This window comes from Hippoglossus stenolepis, chromosome 11 (assembly GCF_022539355.2).
Source record: "Hippoglossus stenolepis isolate QCI-W04-F060 chromosome 11, HSTE1.2, whole genome shotgun sequence".
NCBI lineage: Eukaryota > Metazoa > Chordata > Actinopteri > Pleuronectiformes > Pleuronectidae > Hippoglossus > Hippoglossus stenolepis.
Window position 1 is genome coordinate 864280 of NC_061493.1, and position 16326 is coordinate 880605.

A 16326-nucleotide genomic window follows, 5' to 3' on the forward strand; every position below is an offset into this window, starting at 1 on the left:
AAGTGGAACCTTTATCCACATAGCGTTGCCGCGGACACCAAAACACCCTAACACTTGAGCGTGTCACATTCATAGTGTTCCGGTGTTGTGTTGTTTTAGCTCGGTGATTGAATGATCCTGTGAGTGTTGTCTTCCTGGTCCGTTCATTGAACCGCAGTTATCTCACTCGGTTTCCGCGGAGCCTCGTTCTCTGGAGGTATCGCCCTCGGTTTCCTCGTCAATCCAGACTCTGGAGCTACTTCCTATGAAATCACAAGCAGCAGATCTGTCATTTGACTGAGCGGAAACACACCGGGTTGGATGGCGTGACCCGTGAGTGCCACTGGAATTCAACTTTTCCTACTTGCTACAAGCTGTTCTATAAAACGTTGCTATTGACAAAAGTGCATCACAATAACACCTATAAATACTGAGTGGCGTTTTCCTGTCCCTGTCCACGGCAGCAGGTGCTCTCTCCTGAGGCTGACAACAGTGCAGGATGTCAGACAGTGGGAACCAGTCCTGTCTGATGGGAGCAGAGGACACCGTCTCCTTCCTGGTATGAACTCTGTTCCCCTTCTACTGACAGTTACCGCCTGACAGGAGGTGCTTGGAACTATAGTGTATTTGATCACAGCAGAGTTTGTGGCTGCAGCCTTGTTATGAGGCTACTGGAGTGTGTGTCTGTTATTGAAGGTTGTTGGTATACACACGATAAGGGGTTTGAGCAAGACACTGAACCCTGAGCTGCTTTTTACGTGTCAAACTGGAAACAATCCTCTGTCAAATGAATATAATGTTTTTTTAGCTTTTGAAAAGGAGAAATACACCAAGCTTATTGATTAATATAAAACAAAGAGTGGTTCAAAGAGTATACTTTGCAGGAGGCATCAGCTGGGAGGTATCAGTTAAACTGTAGTCAAGTCTACAATATATCTTGTATTTATAATGGAGACAATATGTTAATTAAGTATTAGATTAATTAGTTCACTTGATTTCATCACTGACTACCACTTTTATGCCCATATTAGGTTCGGTATGGTTCATGATTGGCAGTCTTTGCTTAGACGATAGAATGCATATTGCATCTCTGTCCTTCCAGTCAGCTATGTGATTCCATGGATGAGTTATAAATGGTGAAATGCTCTTTATTTATAAAGCCCTTGAAGACCACTAAGGTCCACTTTTGCCATTCAACAATTCACACACATTCATACAGTGCAACACTTTCTCTATTGTATATCACTCACACACTGCCGGCACAGCCGTCAGGGCCAGTTTGGGGTTCAGTGTCTTACCGTAGGACACTACAGAATTGAGAAGCCTCGAATCCAACTACCAACCTTCTGATTAGTGGACAAACCACCCAACCTGAAGTGCTGCAGCTGCCCAGGGAATCCTCTAGCACAGATTCATATATTAACACTGGACCATTGGATAGTTCACTCTGAAATGCACCCCGAGTTTTTGTGTGAACACTTGGTGTTCAGCACCCGGTAACAATTATCTGTAAACCGTTCCTCATGTCTTAATATCTGTTGCGACAGCACCTCTGTGTGTGTGTGTGTGTGTGTGTGTGTGTGTGTGTGTGTGTGTGTGTGTGTGTGTGTGTGTGTGTGTGTGTGTGTGTGTGTGTGTGTGTGTGTGTGTGTGTGTGTGTGTGTGTGTGTGTGTGTGTGTCTTTATGAAGGTGTGTTGGCTCACACTACCACTACCCACACCCTTTTTTAAAGTGACCCTAGAAATAATATTACATTTGGGCAATGCACCAAAAATATAGTTTTTAGATGTTGATGTTTTTTAGATATTCACCTCTTGTTCACTTTTTCTGTCAATCCACTATAGAAATCAGTTTGTACTGCTCAAGCCATATGTCAACAGGACTGCAGCTGCATTTACAGTTCAGAACGAAGCATGTCAAACATAGCTGTGCACAACAATCCAGCCAGTAGGTGTGGAGATGTTTTTCATGTGGTGTTGTCTTGGTTCACAGGTGTGTGTGTTCCATGCGCTGGAGGAATGGGCGGGTCTTGGTCAGGTGGAGGACTACCTGAGCGTTTTGGAGTACCTGCTGTGGGTCTTCACCCCGCTGGCTATCGTCTTCATTCTGCCCTTCCTCATCGTCATTCTCCTCTACCTGTCTATACTCTTCCTTCAAGTCTATAAGGTACGCAGACACTCTTCTGGCACTGCACCAACAGTGAACCACACTTCATGTCATTTTGTGAAGTTTACAACCACTCAAAATGCCATCTAGTAATTTTAGGTACAAATAATAATTTTAAGTAAAAACCTGCCTGCTTGAGTTGACTGGCAGTTCCACATGTTGATCCTGTGGTACTCTGATGAAGTCAAACCTGTAACATTTCTGCAACATGGCACCAGACTAGAATAGAATGCTGATAGAATGCAACAGCGTGGTGTTCACAGACATTAAAACTGCATCAGCTGATCGTGGATGATTGTGGTCGATTGTGATCAAGGTGGAAGCTGATTGTGGATAGTGATCGTGGATCATGATGGTGGATGTTATCTTACTTTTCTTCATGCCTATTAGACAGTTGGTGGCTAGGCAGCAGAATTCTTTATTCCCTCTGACAGTTAAAATTGTTGAGCATGTTTATGATGATTGGTCAAACTATGAGAATGAGGCTTCAGCATCAAGGGTAAAACCATGTCTATCTATCCATCACTTTATCTATAGACATAATATAATCACTCATCAGTCAAAACATAAAATGGGACAGGATGCTTTACCGTAACACATGATGCCATTAGCAGTCATTATCTGTGATACCTTCAAGTTAAGATTAAAGAGTTCTCTTCTCTTAAAGGTTGGCAATTAATTCATCATTAGAAATAAAGGTCTAATGTTCATCTATTTGGATATGTATTTTCAAGAAATCTATCAGGAGGAAAATAAGTGCGATACAAGTGAGAGTTTCAGACCCAAACGGCTGTGGCTCATGAGATAGAGAGGGTTGTCCACTGATTCCTCCAGTCTGAATGAATCCCAAATTATATACACAGTAATGTGCATATCTTTACTGTATATACAAATTCATAAACTGCTGGCTGTGTATGAATGATGAGTAATATAAAAAGCGCTGCTCAATGAAGCGCTGTATGTGTGTGAATGACTCAATGCATGAATTGCTTAAGTGATCAAAAAGTCTAGAAACGTGCTGTAAAGATACAGTCCATTTACAGTTGTCCTTTTCCTGTCCAGTGTCCACATTGATTTAAAATTTGTGCCCATCTGAGCACCCATGGCTTTAATGGTCTTCAAATTAGATGTGGTCAGTTTTGTGTGCAACTATGCTGCATTGCATTTGCATGTAGATATTGACCTGTACAGTATCTTGCTGCTATAGGGCGCTGTTGATAAAGGAGATAAATAATGTTAAGATGCGAGGTAGCGATGCACCAATACCACTTTTTTTCAGACCAAGTACAAATATGAGTACTTAAATTTTGGTAGTTGAAGATACTGAGTACTGATATTTTTTCCTGAACAAACATGGCACTGCCACACATTTCATGAAGATGTGATTCCACATTATGACTGTAAAAAACTATTGTAACTGTTATTGTTAAATATTGAGTCCACAAAACACTTCTGGAGTCTCAGGGGTTAACTTTGTTGCAGCTGAAACCAATACATTTGCAGTGACAGGCGAACTATACTTCAGACGTACTAAAACAACAGAAAAAACATAACCTGCTTCCATACTGCTCATGTGGTGTCATCCAAGTGTCCGCAAGCCCCGACATTCATTTTCGACTCTGTTTTTTCTGTTGATTTTGTTTACGTTTGAAGAATTGGTCCCCATTTACCTCAATTGTATTGTATTTGGCTGCAATGCTGTTTACCCACTAAAACACTTCACCAACCCCTCCATCGACGTTCACACATGCAGCCCCTGAGGAGAAACTCCAGATGATCTCCAGACTTCAGTGCATGTCTGAAAGCAGCTTTAGTAATACTAAGACTAAGCCTCACCCTTTTTCTGTGTTTAACCTGAATGGCAGACATCAGAACTGTTGTTTTGTGGTAAGAAGTTGTTGAGCTGTTGGAACCGCTTTTTCAGTTATCTCAGTAAAAAAATCTGGGATTTGATTTGTTAACTGATATGTTAACTGATGTTTCTAAGGACGGCAGTTTTCAGAGCCTGTGAGAACGCACCTGAGAGAAGGGACATATCGAATATTTAAAGAATATCTGAGGCAATGAATTTGGAAACATTTTGAAGAAGCCTGTTAGTAGAAAATCAAGGCATCAGGAAGAGAACTTCCGATGTATAATGTCCTCCAAGTTTTTAGGATCAAATTTGAGTGGAAACAGGAGCAACACATCCTTCACCTAACTGCTAGTTTTATTTTATTTTTTTAATTCAGTGAACAAGGGCACAAAGGCATTACACACCCTAGTGGTTCAAAGTTAAGATGCATCTGAGCCAGGAGGGTTAGTTAGCCTGTCAACGGTAGCAAACAAGGGACATGCACTATTATTGTTATTGGTGATGTTGTTAGAGAGGAAAGCCTACCTTGCATTTTTAAGTTCCATATTATAAATGTGAAGTCTCTCTTTATAGATGTCATAATGTTCCTGGATTTGTTTTTTGCCCTCTAACTTCAGCTTTTCAGCAATCTTGTTTTTTCTATTCTGACCAGCAAGGCATCTCTCCATGGAGATCTTTTCTCACCAGAGAGCGCTTTCTATGATGTATCATTTTGTTATGACCTATTTTTGTAATTTGAGAGAAAATGGAAGTAGGGCAGGAGGTAAGTTGGGTCCCAGCAGTGATCAGCCTGTTCATGTGAGGGGGAGGTAGCATCCTCTCTCTTTGCTCTGATGTTTGACAGGCTAACTAACCCTCCTGTTTCTCACGATTAAAGCTCACTTCTGGTAGGGGGTGAGGTGGCTATCCTTCAGGGTATCTACTGTATTGTATCTTGTCATTGCAGAGGGAACAGATGTGGGACACAGGAAGAAAATATTTTCTTCCCTGCCTTATTGATTATTAAGATCTTTTGCCTTGAAAAGCTGTCTGTAAGTCCCAGAAAAATTTGAACTTGTCAATCAGGTGCACTGAATGGACAGAACATGCAGTTTCAAGCTATGTGTTCAGTGCCTACATTCTCCTGAGTCTCTCAGCTCCTCTTCTCACTAGTGGTAGAAGGCCACTGACAAATACCTCAGTATTCAGACAGCTCGCTGTGTTCAACAGATAAATCAAGTCTCATTTCAGAACAAGTATTGCTTTTTTACACTGGGATGTGCAGCAACAATATGCCTGATTTGTTCTGTCATGTCAAAGACCATATCTTTGGGAAAACATAGTATTTTTGGTATTATTAGTGCACGTGTTTCTCATATTTTTCACAGCAAAGTCGCCCACCATCAGCCCGTCCTGTCACAAATCTCAGGGTGATGGGTTCTCCCTGTGTCTCGCCCCCCCATCTTCCAGGGGAAATAATTTACTCTTAGGCTTTGCACCCAGTTCCAGGGGGTCTGCCAATTTTAGATTTCTTATCTGGTACATCTTGTTAGTGCTAGTGAGCTGTGTGTTAGCATGCCCCGGCGCACTGGTTAAGTAGTGGCATTTCCACACTTCCACATTCAATTCTAACTGGTGAATTTTGGTTTCCAGCACTGACATTTTCTGTAGAAGTTTGAGGGAGTCGCCTGAAGAGAAAGACGTGTCTTGCTGCTAATTAGCTTTGGCTAAGTACAACATATCCAGTCACTGCAGTGCAAGCTTGTTCTTGTGCCAGACTCACGCAATACGGAACTACAGGTGTGTACTGGGAAAGAGAAGAGGAGAATAATGATGGAGGTCCCCTATTACAACGTCTTCATGTTGGTGGTCATTACGAAGCACTAAAATAACATTCAGGTGCATTGTTTCTATTTTGAGGCAGTGGAAAGTGGTTGTGCTTTTGACCACCAGTAATCTGGTCTCAAGTCACTGATACAGTATTTATTTTTTATCTTACGGTCACATTATAAAGAGAGTAAAATGTGCATAAATAGGCAGGTGTCCAACACAAACTCCGCTTGTTACATACACAGATGATGTGCTTGTTCATGAAGTGAAGCCATTTTCTCTTAATGTTCTCTCATACCACCTGGTGAATTCACAATTTTAATATAATTCCATCTGACTATTAAAGGGAATGGGACGTGACACCCTGGTTTGTTTATTGCATGTCACTTACCATTATTAATCAAGAAACTAAGTTCAACTCTTTTGAACCTTGTTTCCAGTGAAGCAATCTATTTCTCGAGATGAGATGAGATTGAGATTGACATGAGATTTAGACCATGAGTTTAGATCATTAGAATTGAAACCAGGGTCCTGGAAATGTGTTGCTGATTCAACCAGAACCTAACCTGTCCTGATGTTTTCTTCCAACAGAGGAAGAATCAACTGAGGGAAGCTTACTCCAACAACCTGTGGGATGGAGCCAGGAAGACTCTGGCTACTCTGTGGGACGGACATGGAGCCATATGGCATGGTAATACACCAAGGGCTTTATTCATCACATCCTCCTTTTCAAATGCTGTCCATACAAACAGCATGAATAAAAGAAAAAGGAAAAAGATAGATTCTGTTCTCTCTGCCAGTGCTGATAGTGGCCATAGAGTACATGTGCATTTGAAGCATGCCATGCATCTTGTCAAATGAATGTGTTGATCAGTGTGGTCTTATATAGTGTCTTACAGGCACTAACCTTTTGAAAATCAATTTGTAATGTGTATTTACTGGTGGATAATTCCTCCTCTGTCCCCAGTTTATTCATCAGTTAGTGTGGTAAATTGACAAGACTAGAAATAAAATCAAACTGTCCTCGAAGCGGGTAGGGTGTGTTTTCTCATGGTTCATTCCTTAGCAACTGACTTACGACCTCCCAGTTCATATCATGAGCCGTTTTCAGACATGAACTCCAGAAAATGTCTGGAAAATTGGTTGTGGACATTTTCTGGAGATTGTCTTTTATATATGTTAAACACAGTAGGAGATTGTCTGTGTCAGCTGCATTTACAACAAGGAAAATCTAAATTTCAGCACAGCACTTAGACTGTATAAGATTACATATATATATCAACAGAAAGATATGTACGTGTGTGTGTATATAGATAAGGAATAACTTTTGTTTGTTGTTGCTTAGTATACACAACATTATAAAAGGTAACTGTTAATGTTGAGGCTGGTGTATCCAACTGAGAAACGAGAAACATACACGGCAGCCTGAAAGTAAAGGCTACAAGGAAGAATTGTCTGTATTTCCTTGTACTGAAGGGGCCTTTCTTTGTTTCGAGTCTTACAGACTAACTAAATTCAAACAAAACAGAAATAATAGTTTTCGGTCTCGATCAGCTAGCAGGCAAACTCCTACCATTTCTTGGTCCCCTGGCAACCAATATTAAGACATTCAATCCCAACTGAATCTCAAACACATGATAATGAGATCACTAAAACCTGCTACTTCCACCTATGAAATATATACACAATTAAATCAGTTTTATCTCTCACTGACCTAGAAAAGCTCATACTTGCCTTTGTCTTTTCCTGTCTGGACTATTCCAAGCACTTTATACATGCCTTAGTCAAACCTCAGTAGCTCGTTTGCAGCTTGTTCAAAATGCTGCTGCTCATGGTTGCAAGCTACTGTGGTTAAATAGATTAAGTTAGGATGCTGAAACGATCACCAAAACCTAACAGGAACTTTTAAGATTTATAGCAATTTATGTTGAAAATCGCTGGAGAGCTGGCCACCAACACATTTCTCACCTTGTACTACTTCTTCTTTGGGTCTCGCTTCGTGCTGAAACATACATTTTCTGAACCTCAATTTACTGATGTCAGAGTAGACACCAATCAGAGGCTGCAGGTATCGATTTTCATTTTTATGACGTTATCACGTACACATCTCACAGAAACAATTTTACAGTATTTTTAAAATACTAAAATATATTGATTCAAAATTTGAATCCATTTTCATCAAACCTATCAAATACTCATTAATAAAATACTATTTTGGTCTTAAAATACATATTTTAAATACATGTATCATAAATGTTATGGACGTTTTCTAGAAGCTGGTGAAAGGAGAACTCAGGCAGCAGCTGATGTCTAATGCAGAAGATTTGAATGTAGACTTGATGCATCAAGGAGACCAGAAGGTGGAACAATATACAAACGCTAACAGAGTAACAGCAATTGTCACCCCCAAGTCTGAAGATGTCTCCCACAGAATCCCAGTATATCTCCCTCTACTCATTCTAACAGCACATCCATGAATGGCTAGAACTGCTGTCACTCTCTATGTTACATGTAGGTGTTTGCATTCTACTGGATAGTTAAGCCTAAGGTAAGCATTCCTAAATCACATTGTGTCCTCACGTCTTGCCACTGGTGAAATACGCGAAAGAGTTGAAGTTGGTGTCTCTCTGTCTGTCTCATCTGAGTTAGATATGAACGTCCCTCAACGTAGACACTACAATGTACTGTTGGTTGGCCCTTTATCTATAACCTGACCTTGGGTACTGCTTATTCTCATGTACAGATATATTATACAATATACATTATATACATAATATATAGTGGCATATACAGTAATGTGTGTGGATGGTCAAAAATTCCTAAACAGTCCCCCCTTTTTGATCATGAGATCAACACAAACCCTACTATCACAATAATACCTGTGGAACCTTTGTTCAACAGAGGAATGATGAAAGCTCTACGATACAGTGGATAAAACAGAGTGTAAATTCAACATGAAGGTCCCCCTCTAAAAGGGGGCTTTTGCAGGCAAACATATCGCGGCCAATTTGAGTAAAGGCTGTGCGGCAACCAATTAGTCCTTCTGCTTTTTTTCAAGATGTTATTCAGAGAATCATGATAACATAACAATCATAACAAGTACAAATGGGACATATTTCTTCAGTGTAATAGAACAATTCTTGAGTCACAACAATCCGATTAGATAAACCTACAACACCAGGATTTCTTCTTTCTTCGTCTTCTTAGGAGCAAACTAGTGGGCTTTTAAACCGCCAGGGCTGCTCTTCGTTATAAATCCTTTTTTCTTCTCAGCTCCAGAATGATCATCATTGATAAGTATTCATTATACTGTATATTAAGGACCAGTGATACATAAAGAGAAGCACTATGTTTATTGAAACACAATATAAATCAACATACAACAACATTTCAACAAACATAAGTTATTTCAATCCCAAAATTACATTCAAACCCTTATTATTCAGTTAGGGTTAACCCTTCACTTCAGTTCTATTTGTATAGCGCCACATTTTGGGGACCCTTTTTTCTATCTGTGGTGTCCAAGGTGGGAAGCCTTTGACCTTGGCCATGCTCTCGCACTTGCCCAAACACGACAGAAAGCTGCACTGCGTCTCAAGGAGCGGTGACAGTGTCTCTGAAAATTCCGTCATAATTCGATTTAACAACTTCAATCAAAAACATAAACACATTAACCATCATCATAATTAACCCAGTGTAGAGTCTTTAGCCCATGTGCATTACGCACATAGAGGGTCAGCACCTTGGAGAGGTTACTAGAACCTACAATGCATGGCGATATGGATTACATCCTAGCAGGATTATCATTCCAACTTTCACTAATTGTCAACAACCAATTTTTTCTTTCATGATACAAAAATGATATGAAAATATGATCCTGATAGACTTTAAACAGAAAAAAGAATTTTGAAACATTGATCACTGTACTTGATCAATGTTCTTGCTTTTTTCTTTCTTTTTAAGTATACTAAGTATTTGTTTATTATTAATCAATTCAGATTCACAAGGTCTCAATTCAATTTGATTCAATATCTATTCAGTTAAGGGTATATATCATTGTACAGCACCAATTTTGCTTGGATATTTGTATCTGTGCAAGGAAACCTCTAACTTGGTGCATTATGAAAATATTATGGTAGGCCTGTCTCGATAGCAAATTTAGTAGGAGGATATATTGTATACAGTAACCACTGCGATACATTACATGTCTTAACTCTCAACCTTTTTAAAACACTGATATAATAATATTATAGCATAATCATGCAAGTTCACCTTTTAAAAGAACAATGATCTTAATTGTTAACGTTCAATCTGACTTTTGAATTTGAATTAGACATATTAAAATATCCTTGATAAATAAAACATTTATAAAATAAACCACTCACAACTAAACCAAAAGATAAAATGGACTCTCTAGCTCGTTTAACAAAAATTACTCTTTGATACATATTAAACATTTGGCACAGGATATATGTTGACAGCTCAGTAAACATTGATGGTATGTATTAGGTTAGTGTTTCAGCTATACCTCTATCGTGGGTTTGTTTTTGTATTTATGAATTTGCTTGCAGGCTGGATCAAACCGTTTTGCTGGACGTTCCCCACCCCAGACTAAAAATGTCTCTGTCTGATTATAGAAATCAGACTTGTAACAGAAATCATGGAAAGCATTAGAGATTGAAACAAAAATAATTGGCCCCACCCACATGGGTGAAGTTCTGCTATCTCCATTGTCTTCTCAGAAAGATTCATTTAACCTTTACCTTTACCTATGAAACGTCCAATCAGTGTCGGGCTCCGGGTCGGGTATCTCATCAGCCACACTTCTATACTTGGAGGTCTGTGATCAGCCTTATTAAAAGAATGGGATTAAACATTGGAGAATGCATCAAACTCAGCATTTTCACCCAGTAAATACTGCCCATCCCTGCATACTGTGACCTGTGTACCAGGCTATGAGATCCATGGGCTGGAGAAAATCCCTGACAAAGGACCAGCACTGATCGTGTACTATCATGGAGCGATTCCTATCGACTACTACTACTTCCTGGCCAATGTTATCCTCCAGAAAGGACGGACCTGTCACTCTGTAGCTGACCACCTCCTCTTCAAAATCCCAGGTACTCGCACTGTTTCTCCCACAAACGCATATTGATACACTCTGCTCACTTCATGATATCACAAATCTTTATGTAGGTAATATTTTCCAAATTTGTTTTATACCTGCTTAATCTTATTTTTCATCTTTGTCTGATCCCGTCCCCTTCCCGTTCCTCCAGGTTTCAAATTACTGTTGGAAGTGTTCAGTGTGATCCATGGCCCTCAGGAAGAGTGTGTGCGAGCTCTGAAGAATGGGCACCTGTTGGGTATTTCCCCAGGAGGAGTGCGGGAAGCTCTGCTCAGTGATGAGACTTACCCTCTTCTCTGGGGCAAACGCAAAGGCTTTGCCCAAGTCGCCATCGACTCTCAAGTGGTGCGTTGTTGTCCCTGAAAACGACTGACCTCCGATTGTTCTTCCTTTAATCCTATAGTAAACACCACAGGTGTCATAATGCACTGTCCCTGTGCAGCATCTTTCTCACATAGTATTCTGTACTCTAAAGAGGAGAAAATCTTCCTCTCTAATCTTCTATTTCTTCTGCTCTTTGTTTTTCAGCCAGTAATTCCAATGTTTACTCAGAACCTGCGAGAGGGCTTCAGGTCTTTGGGAACTCTCAGTAAGTGTAGAGGGAAGTTAAATCGCAAAAATTAGATCACCAAGATAATGAACTTCACACTGATCCCTCTCTCTCTCTCTCTCTCTCTCTCTCTCTCTCTCTCTCTCTCTCTCTCTCTCTCTCTCTCTCTCTCTCTCTCATATAATTATGCAGTTTGCAATTTTGTCCTTAAGCTGTTACGTAACATGGATTTTAAGTATTACTAGCCACAGGGCAGTGAATGAGTCAAAATAAAAGTGTGTTTAGCTCTGTGGCACAGAGGAATAAGATCTATCAGGCATCGATACAATAGCAAACATTCACTGTTGGTTTGAATATGTGGACATGAATCAGAAGGTATAGCCTGTTCATTTATGGACGTCTGCAGTCTTATTTCCTCTCTTTATGGGATGCCAAGTATGACCGCCCGTCTCTGTCTCTGTCCAGGATTATTCCGCTGGATGTATGAGAGGTTCCGTCTACCTGTAGCACCTGTTTATGGTGGATTTCCTGTGAAATTCCGGACCTACCTTGGGGATCCCATCCAGTATGATCCAAACATAAATGCTGCAGAGCTTGCGGAGAAAGTAAGAGTTGAGAACTAAATTTCTCTTTATCTCCTCTCTTGTGTTTGTTGTTCCTCCAGGTGGTGACAGCCAGTGGACGTGGTCAAAGATCAAGGTCACTGTGACCTTAGAAAGCAAATATTGTTCTTTGTAAACGCAACACCTTGAGTAAATCCATTCACATTTAGCGTAAACATTAACTTCCTATGTGAATGAATCAAGTTTATGTTTTTCTTGAACGTGATATCTTATATCCCAGATGAGACCACCATTGTTATGCCCTGGGATTGAGTCCCCAGAAAGTACACATTGTGCCATTTCATTTTATGTTGGCTGTACCAGACCTGCGACTGATTGTGTAATCAATCCATGTCACTCCCCTCTAACCTATTACAGGCTTCACTCCAGTGGTGTCAAACAAGAGCAGGGCTGTCTAATGGACATCAGCTGTGTAACCAAGTCAGATAGGCCTATAACAGGGGGACAACACTAAGAAAGGTCAAGAACCATGTGACCTTGCAAAATACATTTTGGCCTAGTGAACACAATATCCCATGAACACCTTGAGGAAATCTTCAAATTTGGAAGGAACATTCACATCAACTCTAGGACGACCGTAGCATCTGGCAGTGCCAACCCTACAAACCCACAAAGCAATCACAGTCTAGACCTTTCTCATTTGAGGTTCCTCGATGGTGGAATGAGCTGCCAAATGTTATCAGAGCACGATACCTTTCTACCTTTAAAAAACCTCTTGAAGATTCAGCTTCACTGAAAGCACCCTAACATGTCTAACTAGCACTTACTGTGCAATTCAATATTTCATCTCCTACACTTTGTCTTACAAATTTGTATGCTCCCATTAATATTGAAGCTTTAGCGTGGTCCACAAGTTGTAAGTCGCTTTGGATAAAAGCATCTGACAAAATTAGTAAATGTAAATGCAAATTGTTGCTGCATTCATGCTGTTATAAAGAGCTGCTGTAAGAATAAACAATTGCAGGCACAAACTGAACATGTCCAGCTGGATGTTTGCGGTGTTTTTTCCACAAAACATTGCAGCCTCATATCTAATGTTGCTAACCAGTTGTTTTGCTCTGCAGGTGCAGCAGGCTGTCCAGTCTCTGATAGACCAGCACCAGCAGATCCCAGGGAATGTTCTGAGAGCCTTGATAGAGAGATTCTACACCAAACACAAAGATCATTAACATCAGCAGAGACAACAGAGACAAACTGTCAAGTCTCAGATTTCTTCAGTGTGCAGATTTTTGGAGTATTTTCACGACTTCCTTCAGTTCCCTTAAACATGTTTAATTAGACATGTGTTAGTATGTCTGTCTAACATGGTTATGTTATACCATTTAATTGGTGAAGCTTATATTGCACACGCTATTAAAGGTCCAGTGTGTCAGATTTAGGTGAAAGTGATCAATTGGTAGAATATTAAATATAAAATAATCCTACTGATGTTTTTACTCGTGTGTTTTAATCTAAATTGTACGAATTGTTGTTTTCTTTACCCTAGAATGGGACCTGTATATTTACTTCAGGAGCGGGTCCTCTCTACGGAGGCTGCCATGATTTTTAAAGTAGCCCAGACTGACAAACTAAACCTTTTGAATTTTTATGACAACTGAAGGCTACCACAGGTTCTCTTCCATGTTTTGAAGGGGAGGGTGAGGTGAGGGGTATTCAGCTGCAACATGCAACTTCACCAATTTGCAACTCAATTCTACACACTGAACCTTTAAAGCTACTTTACTCTGCCTACTCTTTCTGCTTCCACTACAAGCCACTTTTCCACCCCAGCACCCCCTTTTCATTCTGAATCCTACCTAATCAAAGTCATGTGTTGTCATTGATGCCTTCTCTGTTCTGTTCTGGGATCTTTAAGCTTCTGCTCTCCTTGTCTCACTTTCCACAAAGGCTCTCGGAAGGGTAAGGAGGTGTGCTCTCCCTACCTTATGCTTTCCACACATGCACGTGGAAGGACAGGGATGTCTCAATGATGTTTTTTCTGTATTGTCCAGGTAAAGCTTAACTCCAGAAGTAAAATAGCTTTGTCCAATAAGGGCCATTTCAATGTTTATAACAGCCTTCATGAGTAAGCTAGCAAAGTGTTTGATGTCAGATGGTAGTGATGATGATGATGAACATGATGCTACTTAGAGCTGCTTTTAAGCTAAAACAGTCTGTTGTTTGATCGCAGACTAGCGAGAAACACTGGAACTTTCTTTCAGTATCCTTCAGTGTTTTTCAACTATCTTGTGCCATATCAGTAATCTGCACTGCAACAGTTCTTTGAGAAAAACTGACCTGTTGGGAAAAAAATACTTTGTCTAGTTAAAGCAGCACCGCTAACAAGGCTCCTTCATAAATTCTCCCTCTGAATGAGATTTCAGCTTTTCAGTTGTCACCTGCCCACCACATGTCACTTTTCTTGACAGCCTCCATTGTCATCGATGAAATGTAACAGCTATGAGTTTCCTTCACCCTGATCATGACCTGCCAGATGGCACATTCCTAAAGGACGCATTAGTACATTTAAAGTTACTTTCTTTTATTGCAAAAAATTTTTGTGTGTCTTCAAATTATCTTGTGGGCTGTATAGGGCCTGGAGCAACAAGGTTCTCCATCCCTGGTCTACAGTCTATAAGGACTCTGAGTTCCTTTGTTGTCGGTATTAGAAAATCACATGATGCTTACTTCCATTTATATTTAGCATTAATATTTAGAGTTTGTATTGTCCCTGTTGCCAGTGGTTTGAAACAAGAGCAACCCGTTTGTTCTGAGAAAATTAGTTTATCAGCACAAAGCGCATGTGCTATACTGCGAGATTACCCCTCATAAAACCATAAGTGTCCCTTCACAAAATTTAAGTATCTTCTGTCTGTAATATTTATCATATCAGTACAAATATGGCAGTTTTTGTTTAATTCCCAGACCCTCGGAGCTTCATAAGAAATGCTGTAAACTAAACATTTGACATGTGCATTGTCATATTGTTGAAATATATTTGCATGCATGAGCACATACTAAGTTTCAGTGATTTTGCACATATTGTCTTCAAAGTGTTGTTGCCAACTGACATTTTTTAAAGAAGCCTTTTTGTCTGTTTGTGAGAGATGATTAACTGGATGCTTTGAACTTGCCCTTTTCCATATTTATGTTGTTCATCTAATTTGTGTTTTTAAATTATGTCAATATAATATTTAAATGTTGCACTTTTAAATATTGAGATTCAGATGAACCTGTTAATAAATCTATTTTATTATTTTTTGTTTTATGTCAACTCCTTTCTGCTGGTAATTCTCTTGTTATATTCTTTTATCTTAATTTCTGTTTTTGTTGATAGTGCATCAGATCAAGCTGTTAGATGGCTTAAAACTGAAAATAGTTGGGGGTGACACAAAGGTGGGTACTGTATGTGCATCTCCCACCCAATTTGCCAGTTGTGAAATTTCCATCACATCCCATTCATCTGTCCAGTGACACCTGATGTCACATTGTCAAACTGTTTGATTTAATTTCTTCTTTCACGTCAGTCCTGTCTGCCCCTGCCGACAAAGATCTGATCAGGTTTTTGTCTATGTAGAGGCTATATACACTGCTCAAAAATATTAAGGGAACACATAATCGTCGCAGTATAACACCAAGTCAGTTAAACTTCAGTTATATCAATCTGTCCATTCAGGAAGCCAAAGTGATTGTGAATCTATTTCACCTGCTTTGGTGCAAATGAAAGTGTCAACAGGTGAAATGGAGAGGCAAAAGCAAGACAACCCCAAAGAAGGAAATGGATTTACATGTGGTGGCTACAGACAGCTGCTCTCTCCTCATCCTTCCTGACTGATGCTTCACTGGTTTTGTGTTCTGCTAGTGTCCTTGTCACTGCTGATAGCATAAGGTGGTACCTGCAGCCCAATCAGGTTGCACAGGTAGTCCAGCTCCTCCATGATGGCACATTTACCATATGTACAGTCAGAAGAAGGTTTGCTGTATCTCCCAGCACAGTCTCAAGAGCATGGAGGAGATCCCAGGAGGCCGGCTGTAACATCGAAGGTCATGCCCTTTTATAAACAGTCTATGGTCAACACCTTAAAAGAGATGGAGACGCCGTGGTGAACATTATGCTGCCTGTATCATCATCCAGCATGACGAAGGCATTAATGCCATTGACTGGCCCTCACGTTCCCCTGACCTAAATCCAATTGAGCACCTATAGGACGTTACGTATCGTGCAGCCGACGCCGC

At 40.1% G+C, this 16326-nt stretch overlaps 1 protein-coding gene across 2 annotated transcripts; it reads left to right on the forward strand.

Moving 5' to 3' along the window:
• The first annotated feature begins 47 nt into the window (after window positions 1-47).
• On the forward strand, window positions 48-15348 carry tmem68 (transmembrane protein 68). Of its 2 annotated transcripts, none has more exons than XM_035170241.2 (9): window positions 48-312; window positions 447-538; window positions 1973-2146; window positions 6402-6501; window positions 10763-10930; window positions 11090-11283; window positions 11467-11527; window positions 11954-12093; window positions 13176-15348. In XM_035170241.2, the coding sequence occupies exons 2-9, from the start codon at window positions 479-481 to the stop codon at window positions 13278-13280; spliced, it is 1002 nt and encodes a 333-aa protein (XP_035026132.1). In that variant the 5' UTR covers window positions 48-312; window positions 447-478; the 3' UTR covers window positions 13281-15348. The 2 variants fall into 2 exon arrangements, with proteins under 2 accessions (XP_035026132.1, XP_035026131.1); XM_035170240.2 differs by having other exon boundaries at window positions 49-312; window positions 444-538.
• The last annotated feature ends 978 nt before the right edge of the window (window positions 15349-16326 follow it).

What these genes read in the sequence shown, in the direction of transcription:
- tmem68 (XM_035170241.2), top strand. Translation starts at nt 479, where the DNA reads ATGTCAGACAGTGGGAACCAGTCCTGTCTGATGGGAGCAGAGGACACC. An exon ending in ACATGGAGCCATATGGCATG is followed by an intron (nt 6,502 to 10,762) that starts GTAATACACCAA and finishes CCTGTGTACCAG; the next exon opens with GCTATGAGATCCATGGGCTG. An exon ending in CAGGTCTTTGGGAACTCTCA is followed by an intron (nt 11,528 to 11,953) that starts GTAAGTGTAGAG and finishes GTCTCTGTCCAG; the next exon opens with GATTATTCCGCTGGATGTAT.